Source organism: Sabethes cyaneus, chromosome 2, assembly GCF_943734655.1.
Source record: "Sabethes cyaneus chromosome 2, idSabCyanKW18_F2, whole genome shotgun sequence".
NCBI lineage: Eukaryota > Metazoa > Arthropoda > Insecta > Diptera > Culicidae > Sabethes > Sabethes cyaneus.
In genome coordinates, this window is record NC_071354.1 from 193652411 (window position 1) to 193670757 (window position 18347).

Below are 18347 nucleotides of genomic sequence, written 5' to 3' on the forward strand. Positions count from 1 at the left end.
GTTATGCCACCGCCGCCGAACATGATGCGTCCTCCGCTCACCAATCTGGTACCGCCGTCGTACACGCACGGCGGCAGTGGTCTAGCAAATCCGGTAGGCATGGCCAATGGCGATACCAACGGGATGAATACTATTGTAAAAAATAAAAAGACTGTGAGTATATCCAAGCTATTGTTGTAAACTATATTTTCGTAAGTCCCTATCTTAATAGCTTTTACGAACCAATTCAAAATAATTTCCAGTCTACCAGACCTATAGTTTTAGGTTGGTTATTTTCCGAAATAAAAATTTATACACTTTTAAGGGACACACCATATTCCGCAGCCAAAGCGATTCCCGGCAGGAAATTGGAATCCGAAAGCAATTTAACTTTTCTTTCTCTACTACTGCTGCATCCTTTCTGCTCTGTATCTGCTGATGGCTGTACTCAGTCCTCTGTGTTTCTGTTTTATTGCACTTGCAGGTGAAACTTTTCTGGAAGGAAGTTCGCGAGGACATGATTCCGACGGCGATACAGCGTACCATTTGGGACGAACTGCCGGAGGCCACCGTCGACACCCAGAAGCTGGAGCATTTGTTCGAGTCCAGAGCCAAAGATCTGATGACAAAGGTGAGCGACCCTTCTCGAAGGCAATTGTGTCACAGTCAGCGTAGGAAGGTGGATGCGGCACAATTTACGGCGACTGCTATTATTCTATTCCACAGGCTAATTACTTAACACTTACACTTTCACAAATTGCACCATTTTTCATTATGAACAATCAGGTTATGTGATTCACTACGTTGAACTAATCGTTTCCGTGTCATTCTGTGGTTACAGCAGCAAAACATAATGGGAGATGGTGTTCTATGTAAATGCGTAGTAATTAATCGTATACCACTATTGGACTTTGTGTAACCCACCGTCGCTAAAGGATTTTTCTGTTTTTCATTGTGTTTCTTTCTTTTTCTTCTGTGACCTTCTCTTTGTTTATCGACATTCAATCCATCAATCCATGACTATCAAAATACAAATTACGGCTCTTCACTGTGTGTTTGGCATCGGGAAACATAAAAAAACAACAAATCGCACCCACATCCACCCTTCTGTATGGCACCACAATTTCATTTCCTCATTCATATAACCACTATCACTAGGAGGTGAGTGTCTTCACGGAAGAAAATTGGTATTGTTTGTGACCTTTTGTGTTGTTGAATTTTATTTCGTTTTTATGCTTTGTTCCGTTTTTCGGTAGATTGTATCTTTTTGTATTGTGTATTCCCTATCATATTGTAATACATTGTTGTCTATTTTTGTGTTTAGTTTTTGGGATTGCAGTTATTTTTCCCTCATTTTTATTATCCTTTACAGTCGATTTTAAACAAAATGTACGAAACAGTTCGAACAGAACAAACGAAACAGTTATACGAAAACACTCACACCACAAGCGATACACTTAACCTACTTCATCAATGTGTATATGAACTATTTCACTTTTCCTTACGTAATTTAACACATTTTCCTTTATCTGTTCAAGTCTTTATTGTAGTGTGCTACTAACTTTCATGCAATATGTATTAGTAATTATTATATACTCGATTTTGTACAAAACTTGTCAAGAACACTTTACGTATAATTTAGCTTTGCGTGTCATTTTTAAAAAATACTCTGCCAGAGTTAAACAAAACACAGTGTTGCTTGAAATTAAGTTTTTTATGTGTCCTTATTTCTCCATGATTTGAGAAGCATTTTTACCTTTAAATTGAAATGATGTTCGAAAAATCACAATTGCCACATGGGTCAAGCATTTTAGAAATTAATTAATCGGATAAGGCATAGGAATAATTTCTTCTTTTTCAATAGCTTGTACCTGTTTCGTAATATGCTATACAACAAAGTTTCATTTAGCAATATTGTAGATAATAACTAGCTCTACGAATATCCCATACATAACTTTTCCTAATTATGTTCAAAATCGAAGCAAAGTGATTGTGTCATGTCTGGACTTGAGATGGACATGAAAAATATGACCATAAAACCTTATGGCATAAAACCTTATAAAATACAGGACTGAAGCCGAATGACCTGCCAAGGCGACGAATTTTTGGTGAGTGTGCTTTATTGAACCGACTCCCGGCAGAACTCTACAACTCTTCACTGGATAATTTCAAGGATTTGGATGGAAGAGAAACTACCGAAGTAGTTGATGGAAGGTGTAGTCTGTCCCATCTACAAAAAGGACGATCGGCTAGATAACTGTAATTACCGCGGCATTACGCTGGTCAACGCCGCCTACAAGGTACTCTCCCAGACTTTATTGCGTCGTCTATCCCCAATAACAAGAAAATTCGTAGGACAGTGTCCGGCGAACTTTATGTGAGCCCATGCTACTACGGATCAAATTTTTACTCTCTGGCAAATCTTCCAGAAATGGCGGGAGTACAACGTGCACACGCATCTTATTTTCGTGGATTTCAGAGCGGCATACGATACAGTTGAACGTGATTAATGCACGAGTACGGTTTTCAGGACAAACTGACGCGGCTGATTAAAGCTACCCTGGAGCGCGTGATGTGGTACGTGCGCGTTTCGAGACACTCTCGAGGGGATGGACTGTCCTGTATGTTATTCAATATCGGGCAGATATCGGGTGAGCGGGCATCGAAACGAGAGGAACGATCTTCAGCAAGAGTAGCCCACTCCTAGCCTTTGCAAACGACCTCGACATCATTACTAGAAACCTTGGGATGGCGGAGGCAATCTACGCCAGCTTAAAACTGAAGCTAGGAGGGTAGGGTTACAATGTGTCGAAAACCAAATATATGGTAGAAAGAAGCTTCGTTTGCCTTCACACACAGTGACTATTGACGGCGATGAATTGGACATGGTTGATGAATTCGTATATTTGGGATCTCTTAGCACCGCCGACAATAATACGAGTAAGGAGATTCAACGACGCATTCAAGCTCAAAGTCGAGCCTGCTTTTCCCTCCGCAAACGTTTCGATAATGGAACGTTCGCCGACGCACAAACCTAAATGTACAAAACGCCCGGTAGTTCCTTACGGACTTGAGATAGCAACTTTGCTTACGGAAGACATACGTGCATTTGCCGTATTTGAACGAAAGGTGTTGCGGACTATTTTTGGCGGAGTACAAACGGATAGCGGAGAGTGGCATAGGTGTATCTCAAACTCAAGCTCAAATGAATCTCAAGCCAAAAGCGGGACAACCACCGAACAGATTCGAGAGGTGCAGCGTTTTGTACAAACGTTCTCCGTTCAACGTCTGCTGCAGGTGTGCAGCGAATACGAGGAAGAATGAAGTCCAATGAAGCGATCCCGTTCGACAAGAAATTCCTATCTGGGAGACAAAAGATAACCCATAAGCTGATCCTGTATTACCATGAGAGGTTCGGTCATACGCACAGAGAGACCATGTTCAACGAGCTTAGTCAAGAGTTCTGGACACTGGACGGCAACGCACGAACGTCGACGAGCGACCGAGGCTTGCCTGTAGTGCAGGATGCTTCGAAGTGTTCCAGCTGCTCCAATGATGGGACCGTTACCTGGTCATCGAACCACCTACGGCCATTCAATGCGGTAGGAGTCGACTATCTAGGACCAGTCGAAGTAAGCGTAGGTTGCATAACGGAAGAAATATGGGTGGTAGTCTTCACATATATTGCTGTGAGGGCCGGCCACTTGGACGTGGTCTACAGTCCTAGTACGTAGTCCTATCCAATGGCCATCGGAGGATTCGCGAGCAAGCGAGGCGCTCCGGAATACATATTTTACGACAATGCTACGTGCTTCTACGGAGCGAACACCGTAGTGATGATGGAGATCGAGAAGATCCATAGAGAGTATGCAGAAAGGGTCACTTTGTCCATCACAGCGTGGCATTTCAACCGTCCCTGTACACCACACATAGGCGGTGTCTGTCAGCGGATGGTAAGGTCCGTAAAAGAGGCTCTACGGGTCCTGGAAGTCGGGTGGAAGCTTACAGACGAGATTCTCAGTCACAGTCACAGTCTTGACAGTAGCCGACGATATGATTAATACCCGACCATTAACGTGCATTTCACAGGAGTTCGCCGAGGAAGAAGCTATATCACCGAATCACTTCATTCGTCGAATGGTGACTAAGGAATACGCAGTTTTGGACAACCTTGATCAATACCATGAAACCCTGCGCAACATGTATCGGTGCCTGGCTAGCAAGTTTTGAGAACGGTGGTCGCAGGAGTACTTGCCCACTCTCAATCATCCCCCGAACTGGTTCGAGGACACGAAGCCTCCGGAGGCCCGAGATCTGGTATTCATAGCCATTTGTAATTTGCCGAAAAATCAAGCATGAAAATGTACTTGGTAGCAAAATGGAGAATGGAGCGTGGCGCAGACGCTTGAACTACGAGCTGTATCAAGTGTACAAATATACTGATATGGTGAAGATAGTACATCTTGGCAGAGTGTGGTGGACTGAGCAGATGACCAGAATGTCCGATGAAAAAGTAAGGAAAACTATTTTCTGCAGAAAACCAGGAAAAGGCCGTAGACTTCAGGGCAAACCTTGCACCCGATAGATGTGCGCTATTGAGGACGATGCATGTTCTGCTGTTATTCAAGGGGAATGGTGACGGAGTGAGCGAGAAAAGCTGTGGTCCAAGATTACTTTCCTGCGAGATGTTGCAGAATTGGTCTGAATATCCGAGTATTCCGATGAACCCGCTCAACGCATTTCCCCAAAGAGGCTTGTAAGAAGGTGAACGCATGAAAATGTGATCGGTAATTACCCTTCTCTGGTTCCAAATCCCACTATTTGTAATCCTTATAAATCCTTCAAGAATGGTTCTTAAAGCGAGGCACCAGGAATAGGGGGCCCAACGTGCTAGAAGGCTCGGCCGGATTAAAGGTGAGTTACGAGTGTCAGGTTGCTCAACGAAATGGCGTAGCCCAGAAAAAATGGCAACCAGACGGTTAATTTATTTATAGCGCGAATAAACAACCCGACTACAGTATGTATGTCATTGAAAAAATCCAACCAATTATTACTGAGGCAAGCACATCGAAATCCGCACGGTGAAAGTCTAAACTGTAGTGACCCTTTTCGAACACGAAAAGACCGCTAAACCGAGCATAAAAAGAGTTGTATAGTAGTATTGATCGCAAGTATCAAGTATCAATTACTTCTACTAAGCGCTGGATTAACTCGCATTAAAACGTGGAAATAGATACTATCTAAAAGCGTAGTGCAGACCGTAAGAACGTGAGAACGTTTTTTTGTTAGACTTCTCGTGACTTCTGCAGGGTTGGGATTTGAACCCGGGTCCTCGGCGTGAATGCTAACCACTATGCCGGGACTGACCCCGTGTGAGAACGTTGGATATCAAGCCTGTGGCCGAAATGGTAGATATCATCGAACAGCAATTATCCCATGTAATAATCGGACAACGTAACGATAAAAACAAGTCTTTGTGTTTGGATTTCCAATTCTCTGAGTTTGTTACTAAAAGCATCAATGGTCGAGTATTTAAACATGCTTCTATTTGCGTCACTACAGTAAAGAATTCTTTTGGGTTCTGTCGTGAATTCGGTTGTTCCAAGAGTACGTTGTATTCCATTGATTTTACCACCGTCTCCCACAACCCACCAAAGTTAGACGATCGTAGCGGAATAAAGGCTAAGGTGCCTACGAATTGAGTAACTTGCACCCACAAAGTAGTTAGTATTATCGCACATCACATGCAGGAAGATCCCCTACTCCTGGATTATCGGTTTAACGCGAGAACATGAAATAAATAGAATTACGGATTTCCTTTCTACTAAGGTTGCTCAATTGCGACGCATACTCGGACATACATATACAGACATAAATTATTTCTTTAAAATAAATTGTTCGGTTCTCCAGGTCTTCCTTCAAGACTGAGTTATTAATTCGCTTTTTATGCCGTTTCAATGATATAACAAAGGTATAAACTATTCCATAGGGTAGTTTGCAGAATCAGCATGTTTGTTTTCTAGACGGCTGATCGCCAGCAATACTTGTCAAGGCTTTTTCGAGACCAAAGCCAGCACAGCTCTGCCCGGTTCCACTTTACTGGGATATTAATTACTAATTAACTTTCTAACTCGTTTTTTTGCAGAAGCAACAAGAGCTAAACAAAAACAAAGAAATCATCGTGCTCGACCACAAGCGGTCGAACGCAATCAACATTGCCATGACGAAGCTGCCTCCCCCGAGGGCCATCAAGGCGGCCATCCTGAAGATGGACGCCACGGTGGTCACCCGCGAAGGCATCGAAAAGCTACTCAATATGCTGCCAACCGACGAGGAACGGTGCAAGATTCAAGAAGCGCAAATGCTCAATCCAGAACTGCCACTCGGAACGGCTGAACAGTTCCTCCTGACGCTGTCCTCGATATCGGAGCTTGGAGCTCGACTGAAACTTTGGGCTTTCAAGCTGGACTTTGAGAACATTGAAAAGGAAATCGCCGAACCTCTGATGGATCTGAAGCAAGGCATCGAGCTGCTGAAGAACAATCTCACATTTAAATGTATCCTATCGACGCTACTGAAGATCGGCATCTTCCTCAATGGAGCACCGGTTAAGGGGTTCCAAATTGACTATCTGGCCAAAGTACCTGAGGTGAAGGATACCGTCCACAAGCACTCGCTATTGCACCATCTCTGCCACATGGTCATGGAAACACAAGCCAACACAACAGATTTATACTCGGAAATTGGTCCTATTACGCGTGCCTCGAAAGCAGATTTCGGCGAGCTGGCCCACAATGTCAACTATTTGGAAACGGAATGTAAAGCTTCCTGGGATCGACTGAAACTGATCAGTAAGCACGATACGGCACCGCATCTGAAGCAAAAGCTGATCGACTTCCTGGCGGATTGTGCCGAACGAATCATCATCCTCAGCATCGTTCACAGAAGAGTACTGAACCGGTATGTCTCAAAAATCTAAGCCCAAATGTAGGGTGTATTTACATTTGCTCTTCTTTCAGGTACCGAAAATTCCTATTATGGTTAGGAGTTCCTCAGCATCGCATCACTGAATCTCGGCCAAATGAATTTTGTCGGATAGTGTCGGAGTTTGCCCTCGAGTACCGCACCACGCGGGAACGCGTTCAGCAGCAGATCGAAAAGAAGGCCAATCACCGAGAGAGAAACAAGACTAGAGGCAAGTTGATTGTCGATGTAGGTAAATTCAAAGGTACTCAGGAGGATCGAGCCGATGTTGAATTGAGGTTAGCTATTCATGAAATTGCAACATTGATCGTTATTGATTCGTTTCTTCTATTATTCAGGACACTACTGGGAACACCAACCAAAGGACCGGCCGGTGAAGAGGTCGAGATGAGTGGAACATTGACCTGGCGGCGGAGACGGGGTGATGCTACGGCCTCACCGGTAACTTTGATGAACACCAGCGGACACAGTACGCTGAACAGTAGTTACACCGGTATCAACCATAGCCGAGACGAAAGCTTTACCGATGGGGACGATGAAATCCTGGAATCTCTTGTTAAAACGGCAACCAAAGCGGCTACTCCCCGACCAACGCAACGAGAGCGAAAGCGAACCCGCCAGGCAGATCGGAAGTCCTGTAAGTATTTCTTCCGAGCCATGTAGAGTTGATATGCGAGTTACTCGATGGAGTTGCTTTCTAATCAATCATCGGCTGAGCCATAGTTCCTCTCTCTCTCTCTATGATGGTGATGGAATACTAAAAAGCTACTACATCCGTGGTTTCTCTTTTCGTTTATTTTTCCCGCACACACACACACCCGAACACACGCACATCCGTAGTTAAGCGATCAAGAACGCGCGAAGGCTTTGAGGTGGAGCGCAGTGGACATTCGCCAGTCTAGCCGCCCCCCAGCAGTCGGACAAAACGTGTGCATTGTAAATAGCGTAATCGTGTGCTTCCGGGGGCAACTTCATCCCATACCGACCGATAGAATTTAAGACGTTATTACTGGTGAATTACATTTTCGTTTTCACTCAACTTAATCCGTCGTGATGCGCGTTGGTTTGGCTTTCTTGATTGGCGATTGTCTTATTTACTAACACCGACCAGTGAGTGCATGAATGCTACCCCGGTTTTTACGTCCATAATTTTTTTTGGAATGCATATTCTTGGTTTCTTAATGCATCATTATTTGGTTGTTTTCCTTTATTTTTGTGATAAATATCTGTAATTTTTCCTATTTGTTCGCTTACATTCAATTGTTTTCAATTTTTGTAAATGCTCTGTTGGTAAAAACACAATTATACAAAACAAATGGTTTGAATTAGGCATGGAAGTAGAGTTGATATTCACGGGCGATACGATTTCCAACTCGTTTTTTTTATGTTGCCACGGTGTTGCCCATGTCAATTGACTGTATTTTAACAATTTGTTAACTATCTTATCGGTCACATCCATTTCACGTTGATGAGAGTGATAAATTTTGCGAAATATTGCGCTTGGTTTTGTTTTCTGTTTTATTTACATTTCGATTCGATAACTGTGTGATTTTTTGGTGCATATTTCCTTATTCTCTGTATGGCATGAGAATACTGTACGAGTTTCTGCGCTATATGCAGTGCTCTAACACTTTCTACCTCTACTAATATACCCGGAACCCTGCTTTCAGAATCCCGAGATTTCCTAAATCACAGTTGTTGCATTCTCATACATTCCGCAAAATTCCTCACAGACGCAGACACCCGATTTCTATACGAAGAATCTCAAACAGTCTGTGTAATTCTTTTGTCTGTTTTTTTTTTTGGTTTTTGAGTGACGTGAGCAGTTACCTGCAATAGAGAAGCAAAATCAACGAAATTATAATTTAGACGAAAATATAAAGCCAAAGAAAGGTTTCCTTCACCTCCTCCAGAAGCATGAAGCCGACGTGGCTTGAAGCCGAAGGTGGCTAGAAATATTCATATTAAAATGCGTAAAATATCTAATCTTCTGATTTTGGTATTGAAAGTCATGGATCACCTGTGCTACCATGGAACGGAGAGAGTTGATTATAAGTATCTTGAGCTTCAAATGTAAATCAGTAAACTTCCAAAATTATGCACTTTCACTCACCTAGTGCTGCAGTCCACCAACATTTAGCAAAATCAGAGCTGGATGTTCGTCAACTGTACTGTCACCAGGTTTTTATGACACCGTAGAGAGATAATTCTTCGTTCAGTAATTTTTTTTTGAGTATGGTCACTTTAACAGTCTAGGTTATTCTTGACGTAACGGTGACGGTGGCGTGACGTGACGTGACGTTGGAATTTCAACCCGGGGTCCTCGGCGTGAGAGGCGTCAATGCTAACCACTACGTCGGGATTAATCCTAGTGTTCAGCTGCTCAGTGTTATATACCCTTGAAATCTCCAACGTGTTGTTTAATGTACTATAACGTATGTACAATGGTCGGGAATAAGACAATTTACTACTGCAATCAACTAACAACAATGGGATAGGATGTCTAATAATGTTTATGCGCTCGGGTAAGCTTACAAAATCATGGGAATTCTGCAGTTGCAGCTGTTCAAAAGAAACGGAATAGTATGATTTTAGTGCGCAAACCTCTCACGTTCTGATAGTAGATCGCAGCAATGTTTTCGTTGTAACTTTTCTATTAGTTGTGAGTCGCTGGTAACACGGCTGGAACGGGACTCTACTTCTATTGCGGTATCAAGGCTTAGATGTAGTGAGTACTTGCCGGTACCTGCGGTAACGATTTGGAAGACTTCTTCTTCAAGCTTGAGCACCAGGATGACTTCGGGACACTGTTGAGAATAACTCTTCTGCTCAGATCATTGACTTGGAAAATATTTGTAAGCGTTCATGACGGTAGCGGAAGATTACGGACATGAACGGCAAACGCTTCTCGTTGAGGAATGACAAAACGGTAGAGGATACGGTACGGTGCACGGTAACTGATCAGAACAAAGGCGGCCGACATCTATACTATCGTGTGAGTTTTGGAAGGCATAACAGCGAAGTGATAGCCTCCCAGTTGGTCTCAAGCTACGGCACTGATCAAACAAACCAGTTGTCATATGTTCAAATCTCGACTGTGACAGACTGTTAGAGCCAATCGGGCCGTACAACTAGTGATATACTAGTTATACACTAGTCATGTACACTAATAGTTGGCTGCAAAATTTGTAAAGCAAAAAAATTTAGAAAGTCAAGTTCCGTTGAAATGTAGCGCCAGAATTTTGCTTTTTTTGTCGGCGAGGTTGAGCAGCTCGATCAACCGTGGAGCTGGAAGCAAGGAATGGTTAAATATCTGGATAAGTCGAAGGAGGATTTAACTTACGATTCAGAACAGTTTGGAGTACTCCTTTACCCGTTCTGCACACAGAACCGGAACGACTGCTGAACAAGTTGCGTAAATTTCCGAAGTTTCCATATTAGGTCATTAAAATTATCGCGCAGATTTGGGACAAAGGATCTCACCATTTCCATGACCGGTGCACATTTGTCTTTTTATTGGATAGGTTGCCTTCGCCGTCCCAAAATCTTTCTGATATAATGTGGTGTCACCGGAGAATCCTAGAAGTTGATTACTATTGAAAATCATGCCTCGTCAAAGACGATGCTAAATTTGTTCGCAAATTTGTATTCATGCATTATCTGCCATATCTGGTCTAGATCGATCGTATCGAGATGGAGATACAGAGTTTCGATATTCTATTACTGACATTACCACAAGATCTGCGAGATGGTAAAAGTGTGGTCCGTAATGGTGCATCGTTCCCATGAAGCACACTTGGTAGTTCTGCATGAATCGTTGATAACCGGTGTAACAGGATCTGAGAGAGTACTTTGTGGACGGCGTTTATCAGCGTAAAATACCGTGATAGTTACCGAAGTCAAATCGATAACCCTTTTCGAAGACGGGACAAATAACGACATGTATCTATCACATTGTTCATTAGCATCTCCTCAAAACAGATCTGAGAAATGACTCAGTATAACACCGTTGCCAGCGTTTCTCTGCCTTGTTTGTAGAGCTCTTTTGGTAGTCGATCCTTACCAGCTAGACTTCAATAGGTCTTTTTGGTCTAATTGCAAGTCCAAATCCAAGTTTAAATCTAAGTCCAAATTCAAGTCCAAGTCCAAGATTATAACCAAGACCAAGACCAAGTTTAAGTCCAAGCCCGAGTCCTAGACCATAGCCCAGTTCAAGCTCAAGTCAAAGTCCAAGACCAAGTTTAAGTCCAAGACCATAACCAAGACCAAGACCAAGTTCAAGTTCAAATCCAAGACCAAGTCCAAGTCCAAGACCAATTTTAAATCCAAGACCAAAACCAAGCCCAAGTCCAAATTCAAGTCTAAATCCAAGTCCAAACCCAAGTCCAAGCCCAAGATCAAGTCCAAGTCCAAGACTATAACCAAGACCAAGTTTAAATCCAAGCCCAAGTCCTAGACCAACCAAGATCAAGTTCAAGTTCAAGTTCAAGACCAAGACCAAATCCAACACCATACACAAGACCAAGTTCAAGTCCAAGACCAAGGCCAAGTCAAAGTCCAAATCAAAGACCAAATTCAAGTTCAAGTCAAAGACCAAGTCCAAGTCCAAGACCATCACAAAGTTCAAGTTCAAGTCCAAGTCCAAAACCATAGCCATGACCAAGACCAAGACCAAGCTCAAATTCAAGTCCAAGACCAAGTTCAAACCCAAGACCAAAACCAAGCCCGTGCTCAAATTGAAGTCCAATCAATAGCGATTATAGGCAAAATAAATGCAGTGCGGGTTAAACAACAAACACTTGGGCGATATCACAATAGGTCAACGGTACTCGTCGGTACAGTGATGAAAAAAAAAACACAAGTCCAAATCCAAGGCCAAGACCAAGTTCTCAAATCCAAGATCATAACCAAGACTAAGACGAAGTTCAAGTACAAACCCATGACAAAATCCAAGCCCAAGACTAAGTCCAAGAAGATCAAGACCAAGTTCAAGTTCAAGTCCAAGACCAAGACCGAGACAAAGACCAAATCCAACATCATACCCAAGACCAAGTTCAAATCTAAGTCCAAATCCAAGATCAAATTGAAGTCCAAGTCCAAGACCAAGTCCAAGACCATAACAAAGCTCAAGTTCAAGTCCAAGTCCTAGACCATAACCAGGACCATGACCAAGACCAAAACCAACCAAACCCGTGTCGAAATTCAAATCCAAATCCAATGCCAAGTCCAAGTCCAAGACCAAGACCAAGTTCAATTTTAAGTCCAAGATCATAACCAAGACCAAGTGCAAGTCCAAACCCAAGACCAAGTCCAAGCCCAAGACCAAGTTCAAGTCCAAGCCCAAGTCTAAATTCAAATCCAAGTCCATGACTAGAACCAAGATCAAGACCAAGTTTAAATCCAAGCCCAACTCCTAGACCTTAACCAAGATCAAGTTCAAGTCCAAGTCCAAGACCAAGACCAAATACAATACCATACCCAAGACCAAGTATAAGTCCAAGACCAATTCCAAGTCCAAGTCCAAAACCATAACGAAGGTCAAGTTCAAGTGTAATGCAGTCGCCTTAGGGGCTCCTGCTGCTAAAAGAGAAGAACCCGTTTTTCCGTATCCTTCCCGACCTGAAGGGTCCAAAAGGTGATCAACCAAGTCTTTATTTCCGACAATTACAATGGTTTTTGTCTTAACTCTAACTTTGTCCCTAACTCTATCCGTCCTATTCTATCGCACTCTGAGTGCCAAGCCTAATTCTATACAGTTCTCTTTTTTCCCTTCCCCTATGTTCATTTTGAGTGATTTAATTCACTTAATTCCGGCGCGGGCGAAATCTCTCTCGCCCTTGCGCATATTTACAGAGACTTAAGAATTTGTACGAAGCAGCGCGGAAGCCGCTCGCGTATCCAATTCTTCACGGCCACACGGAACCCAACGCACCTCACGGTCGTCGTTGCCTTCTGTGGGTACAAAGCACAAACAAACAAAAAATGTGCTGACAACTAACGCGCATTGCGCTGGTATATTACGGTACTTAGCCGATTCTGGGTCATCGTGCAGAAAGAAATGCATAAGATGACGAAATGTATCCTATTGATAAAATAATATGTAGAATATGCCAAGCTCAAGTTCAAGATCAAGTTCAAATCCAAGACCAAAACCAAGCCGTGTCCAAATTCAAGTCCAAATCCAAGGCCAAGTTCAATTTTAAGTCAAAGATCATAACCAAGACCAAGACCAAGTGCAAGTCCAAACCCAAGACCAAGTTCCAGTCCAAGCCCAAGTCTAAAATCAAATCCAAGTCCATGACTATAACCAAGATCAAGACCAAGTTTAAATCCAAGCCCAAGTCCTAGACCTGAACCAAGATCAAGTTCAAGTCCAAGTCCAAGACCAAGGCCAAATACAACACCATACCCAAGACCAAGTACAAGTCCAAGACCAATTCCAAGTCCAAGACCAATTCCAAGTCCAAATCCAAGACCAAATTCATGTCTTAGTCAAAGACCAAGTCCAAGCCCAAGACCATGACAACATTAAAGTTCAAGTCCAAGTCCAAGGCCAAGTCCAAGACCATAACCAGGACCAAAATCTAACCCAAGCTCAAATCTAGGTCCAAATCCAAATCCAAGTACAAGTTAAAGTTCAAGAACAAATCCAAGCCAAACGTACGTCCATGTCCAAGTTCAAGTTCACTTTCAAGATTTTTTTGGTAAACCCGTTCTATAAATGTTGTCTAGCTGCGCCGCATGATATGAGCGTATCCGGTTCGAACCGTCCTTCGGCGACATTGTGGATATTTTGGCATGCAAAAAAACTTCTAATCAATAGACCATGGAAAGCTACATCACTAGCCATTATTGTCCGGGCACTGCAGCTTGAGAATTCTGTAATTGAAGGAATGGCTTTTTACCATAAATAAACAGATCAGCTCGTTGATCGTCTTGCAATCGTTCACATGGTTTTGTATTATGCCCAACTCGACAAAATTGTGTTTTACCGCCGCGGACCTTTCTTACCTCGCCTTTACAACAAATTTCTATTAATGTTACGATGCCGGACATTTCGATGTTCTAACTGCTAGAACGTTACCCCCCATCTACCTTCCAAAAGCTTTTCTTCCTACTTTTACTTTACTTTTTCGGCAACAATCTGCCACTCTCCAATCGCCCGTAACACCCACTGTTCTAGCGTCCCCGTCAACAGCGCTCACCCAACTGTGTACTGGTTTGCTCCGAAGTGGACGGTCTCTGTCGGGTTCTCTGCCGGATATTGTTTTCATCGATCTCTCATCCGGCATTCTTGCTATGTGATCAGCCCACTGTTGTAGCCTGCCGTGTTTTATTCGCTTCACAATATCCACATCTCGGTGTACTAAACTACTTCTCCCAATATGCTACCAAGAATTGTTCGCAGATCTTACGCTCAACAACAACCAAGAGCTCAGACACGAATGCACTGAAATGGTATTAAGTGTCTTTAATAAAATCAAACAAACAAGCAACCAAACAAACAAACAAACAACTAAGAGCTCGTTAGTCGCTTCCTTTCAACGTCCACGCTTCGTGACTGTGGAGTACCATCAGGAGAATTACCATCTTATAAAGCGCGTGTTTTGTACGGAGTTGCAGGCTACGGGCTACGCGGACTACGTGATCCGTAGAACGTCTTGTTGGTAGCCGCTATCCGCCTTTTTACTTCACGGATCACGGCTCACATCGTTGTCGTATGTCACTAACGTACCAAGGTAAACAAATTCGTCGACCGCTTCAAAAGTATCTAGATGACCACTGCAGGGTTACCACGCTCTCTACCAGTCACCATATACTTCGTTTTGGCATAGTTTAGGATAAGTCTTATCCTCGCAGCTCGGTGACATCGATGTCATCCGCGAATGCTAATAGCATGTGAGATTTCGTGATGATGGTATCGTTTCTCTGCAGCACCTCCAAATGCCAATTTGATAGCCCATCACCTTACTTCAAACCATCTAACGTTACAAACGAGTACGATATTTCCCCCTTTATTCTGACCCATGATTTTCAACCATCAAGAATAGCACGTATTAGCCCAATCAGTTTTGTTGTAAAACCATAGTCAAACATAATCCGTCTCAGCTCATTTAATTTAACTGAATCCTACACCGCCTTGAAATCTGTAGACTAATAGTTAGTCTGGAAGTTGAATTCCAGGAATTTATTGAGGATTTGTCGCAAAGTTAACATCGTGGTCCGTCGTGGAGCCTCCCTCTCGAAAACCGCACTGGTGTTCGCTAACACCTGCAACGGCCGCAGAATCTATGAAACAGGATGTGGGAGATAATTTTGTACGGAGAAACGCCAGCACTGGGATCGGCGTTCTTGCGAAGGCGAAGAATTGCTTCGAGAGGCACTCTTGTTACGTGCAATGACAAGGAGGGGAACCTGATTACCGAAAGATGGAAAGTGGCCAGGCGTTGAAAACAACATTTCGATTGTACTGTTGAATGGTACTGTCAACAAAAATAGGATAACCATTGAAGATGATGGACAAGCAGTGGATCCAGCAACTTTTGACGTGGTTAAAAAAGCAGCTAGAGAACTGAAAAACGGCAAAGCAGCTTGAAAGCACGGCATCCCGAACTTTTGTGATTCGGGAGCAAACGGCTGTATTGCGCAGCCCATTCTGCATTTTCTCTTGGGTACCAACGCTAATATGCAGGGATATAATTCTTAAATCATTCTGTATCTGAGCGCACTGTTTATTTTACTGCAGCGGTCCTAGTGGACGGTTCTGGAATGTTTTGATCACAGCCAGCGTCGTAGTAGAACTAAGCATCGGTAGTTGAAGGTGTTGAGAATGATATGGTCAAACCCAGCGCTGACGCTGATGATATCGTCAAGAAATTCAATGCCAGACAAAGCATCGTCAGAACGATTCGTCTGCGGGAAGGATTTCGATCTGTTCAGGCCAGTAAGCAACTAAACATGTCTAATGGGAAAAGAGAATCTGTTGTGAGTTCACTGGAACCAAAAATAGTTCTGAGCCGGATAAGAAGACATTTAGTAAATTTGTATTGCAGGATGATGCCTATTTATGCATGCAAACTCACCGTGATCCTCTTCAAAATAGTAAATCATCAAAGTTTATTACTGGTGGTTAGTAGCTTAGAAAAATCACAATGAACAATTATATCAATGTTAGATTTATTATCAAAAAAGTAATCATAATATTATCATTTGAATCAAAAGTTGAAAAACATTTTGCACTGATTCACTGTTGTTATCTTTTACTTATTCTATGTTTGTGCTATCCTAAAACAGTCCGTATTCAACACCGAAAGCAATTCAGAATTAAAAAGTGTTTTTTTTTTCAACTCTCAAACCGTAAAACGAAGTACAGAGCATCAAAAAAGAAAAAAAAGCAATTTCATCCAACGTTGCAAATTTCAGCAAGTCCATTTCTCATCAACACTTTTTCCCTCACTTTGTTAGTAGAGTCTAACACACAAATCTATCCAATCCCGTAACAAAGCATGAAATTCAATTGAATCCGACCGACAGCCCGTGTGAATATGTCATCATGCAGAACTGGAATCCTTCTGCCGTGCAACTCGGGCCGAAGCCCGAAACTGCACAAGCACTTTACTACCGCAAGTGAAAATGACGGTGCAGGTTCAATTTCTGGCTGTTTGCACATTGGTCCCGGCCGAAGGAATGAATAAAGTTTCTCATGTACCTTCGGTAACTCTAGCTTCTGTATCAAATAGGGATCAACCCAAAACTACGAACCGTACTATAACCTTATCTAGTTTACATTTGATAGTTGAGTGCTTTACTAACTTTTACAACTTGGTCCCACAATGGTTAAAACACTAAAAAGCAACCTGCCAATCCTTCATGGATGACCCCGTCAACTTTCTTCCCGGCTGGCAGAGTGGAAGCATGTGTCCTATTCGTCTTTTGTGTTCTGGGATTTTCTTTCCCGCTTCAATGAGCTTCTGCATGAGTGTTCCTTGCTCGGAATGGATGCAAACAGCGAGGAAACAAACTGGGCGGGAAAATTCAATTCTCACTCAACCGTGTCAATTTTTCTTTTTTTTTTCTTTTTGTCTGCCTACCATCTATTCGACGACCCATCTCATCACTCCACACCGACAGTAAGACGAACGCTGAAGAACGGTTTATCCGAGGAGGAGAAGCAACACGTGGCCTCGCTGATAAAAGGCTATTAGCGAAGCTCATCGACCGGAGCCAAATTTAGGACCAATTATCAACCCTTTCCCCTTTCTGATGAGCGGATGCAATAGAATTAGAGGATTGCCAAATGTTCCGGCAGTGTGAAGCAACGAAAAAGTGTGATGATGTCAAACAATAAATTCTGCTAAGGCAAGTTTAGGCTTAGAAACAATACGGAAATTATCCTAAAATGTGATAGCAAAAAAACTGTTTGCTAAATTTATTAAAACAAACAAGCGGAAAACAAAACCTTCTAGGAACGTGCAAATGGCCGGATCGACTGCGTTTTTAATTCAGGAACAAGAGGACGTAGCTGGAAGGGCGAATCCATGGAATAGACTAGTCCAAAATAATTCAATTTGCCCTAATTTAAAATCGCCCGTTCAACAATCACTCCGGATCGTTGTTGACGGATCAGCACGCTAATGAAATGGCAATTTAATTAGGTATCATTCTCTCCTAACGAACATTTAAACTGTTATTTCATACCGTAAGGGGGGAACTAACTTCAGTGATGGCAGAAAAAGATTTTAAATGAAACGAAAGCATTGTTAAAATAGATTCTCCAAAAAAAGAAAGAAGATACATACGAATTCTCCTACGAATCTAAATCATTTCATGGAACCAGGAAATGTAACATTTCAATTGTAGCATAGCTGTAACTCAACTATTCTATATAGAGTATAACTTATTGATGATATATCAAAGAACTACGCGGAATAACTGACATTTGGTCGAATGACATGAGATTCAGAAATGCATCACAATTCAGTTCAGTTAAGTTTCGACCATCGGTCATTCGACGAAATGTCCCAAAGCCAAACTACACAAATAAACGTACTTTTTAAATCATATCTTTTAGTAGTGTTCCTTTCATATGATGATCATGAACGAATTGTTTTATTTTACGGAAACCAAAAATTTTCCAACGTAATACTTTCAGCTACAGGTGGTATAATTTGATTTGCACCGACGAAACCAACAGTCACAGCTGCGGAACGCAGCCAAATCGCAAACGAACCACGCAACATTGTGAGAGCCTTGTGTAGGCTTGCGAACAGCCAGGCAGGTACGTGAGCAGGCCTATATTGAGGAAATGACAAATTTCCGGTCTGTTTACTTCTTCTGAGTCGGCACAGCACTTGAAACAGTGCTGTAACAGTTGGGCAAAACAT

At 42.6% G+C, this 18347-nt stretch overlaps 1 protein-coding gene across 3 annotated transcripts in view; it reads left to right on the forward strand.

Moving 5' to 3' along the window:
- The window catches only part of LOC128738597 (FH1/FH2 domain-containing protein 3-like), a 192929-nt gene extending 174924 nt beyond the window's left edge, over positions 1-18005 (forward strand). For all 3 annotated transcript variants that reach the window (XM_053833850.1, XM_053833852.1, XM_053833851.1), the window contains 6 exons: positions 1-153; positions 464-610; positions 6125-6939; positions 6999-7241; positions 7302-7600; positions 17095-18005. The exon at positions 1-153 is cut by the window's left edge and continues 437 nt beyond it. In XM_053833850.1, the coding sequence (XP_053689825.1) occupies positions 1-153; positions 464-610; positions 6125-6939; positions 6999-7241; positions 7302-7600; positions 17095-17168 (1731 nt within the window). In that variant the 3' untranslated portion in view covers positions 17169-18005. The remainder of the gene's footprint in view (positions 154-463; positions 611-6124; positions 6940-6998; positions 7242-7301; positions 7601-17094) is intronic.
- Positions 18006-18347: the final 342 nt, after the last annotated feature.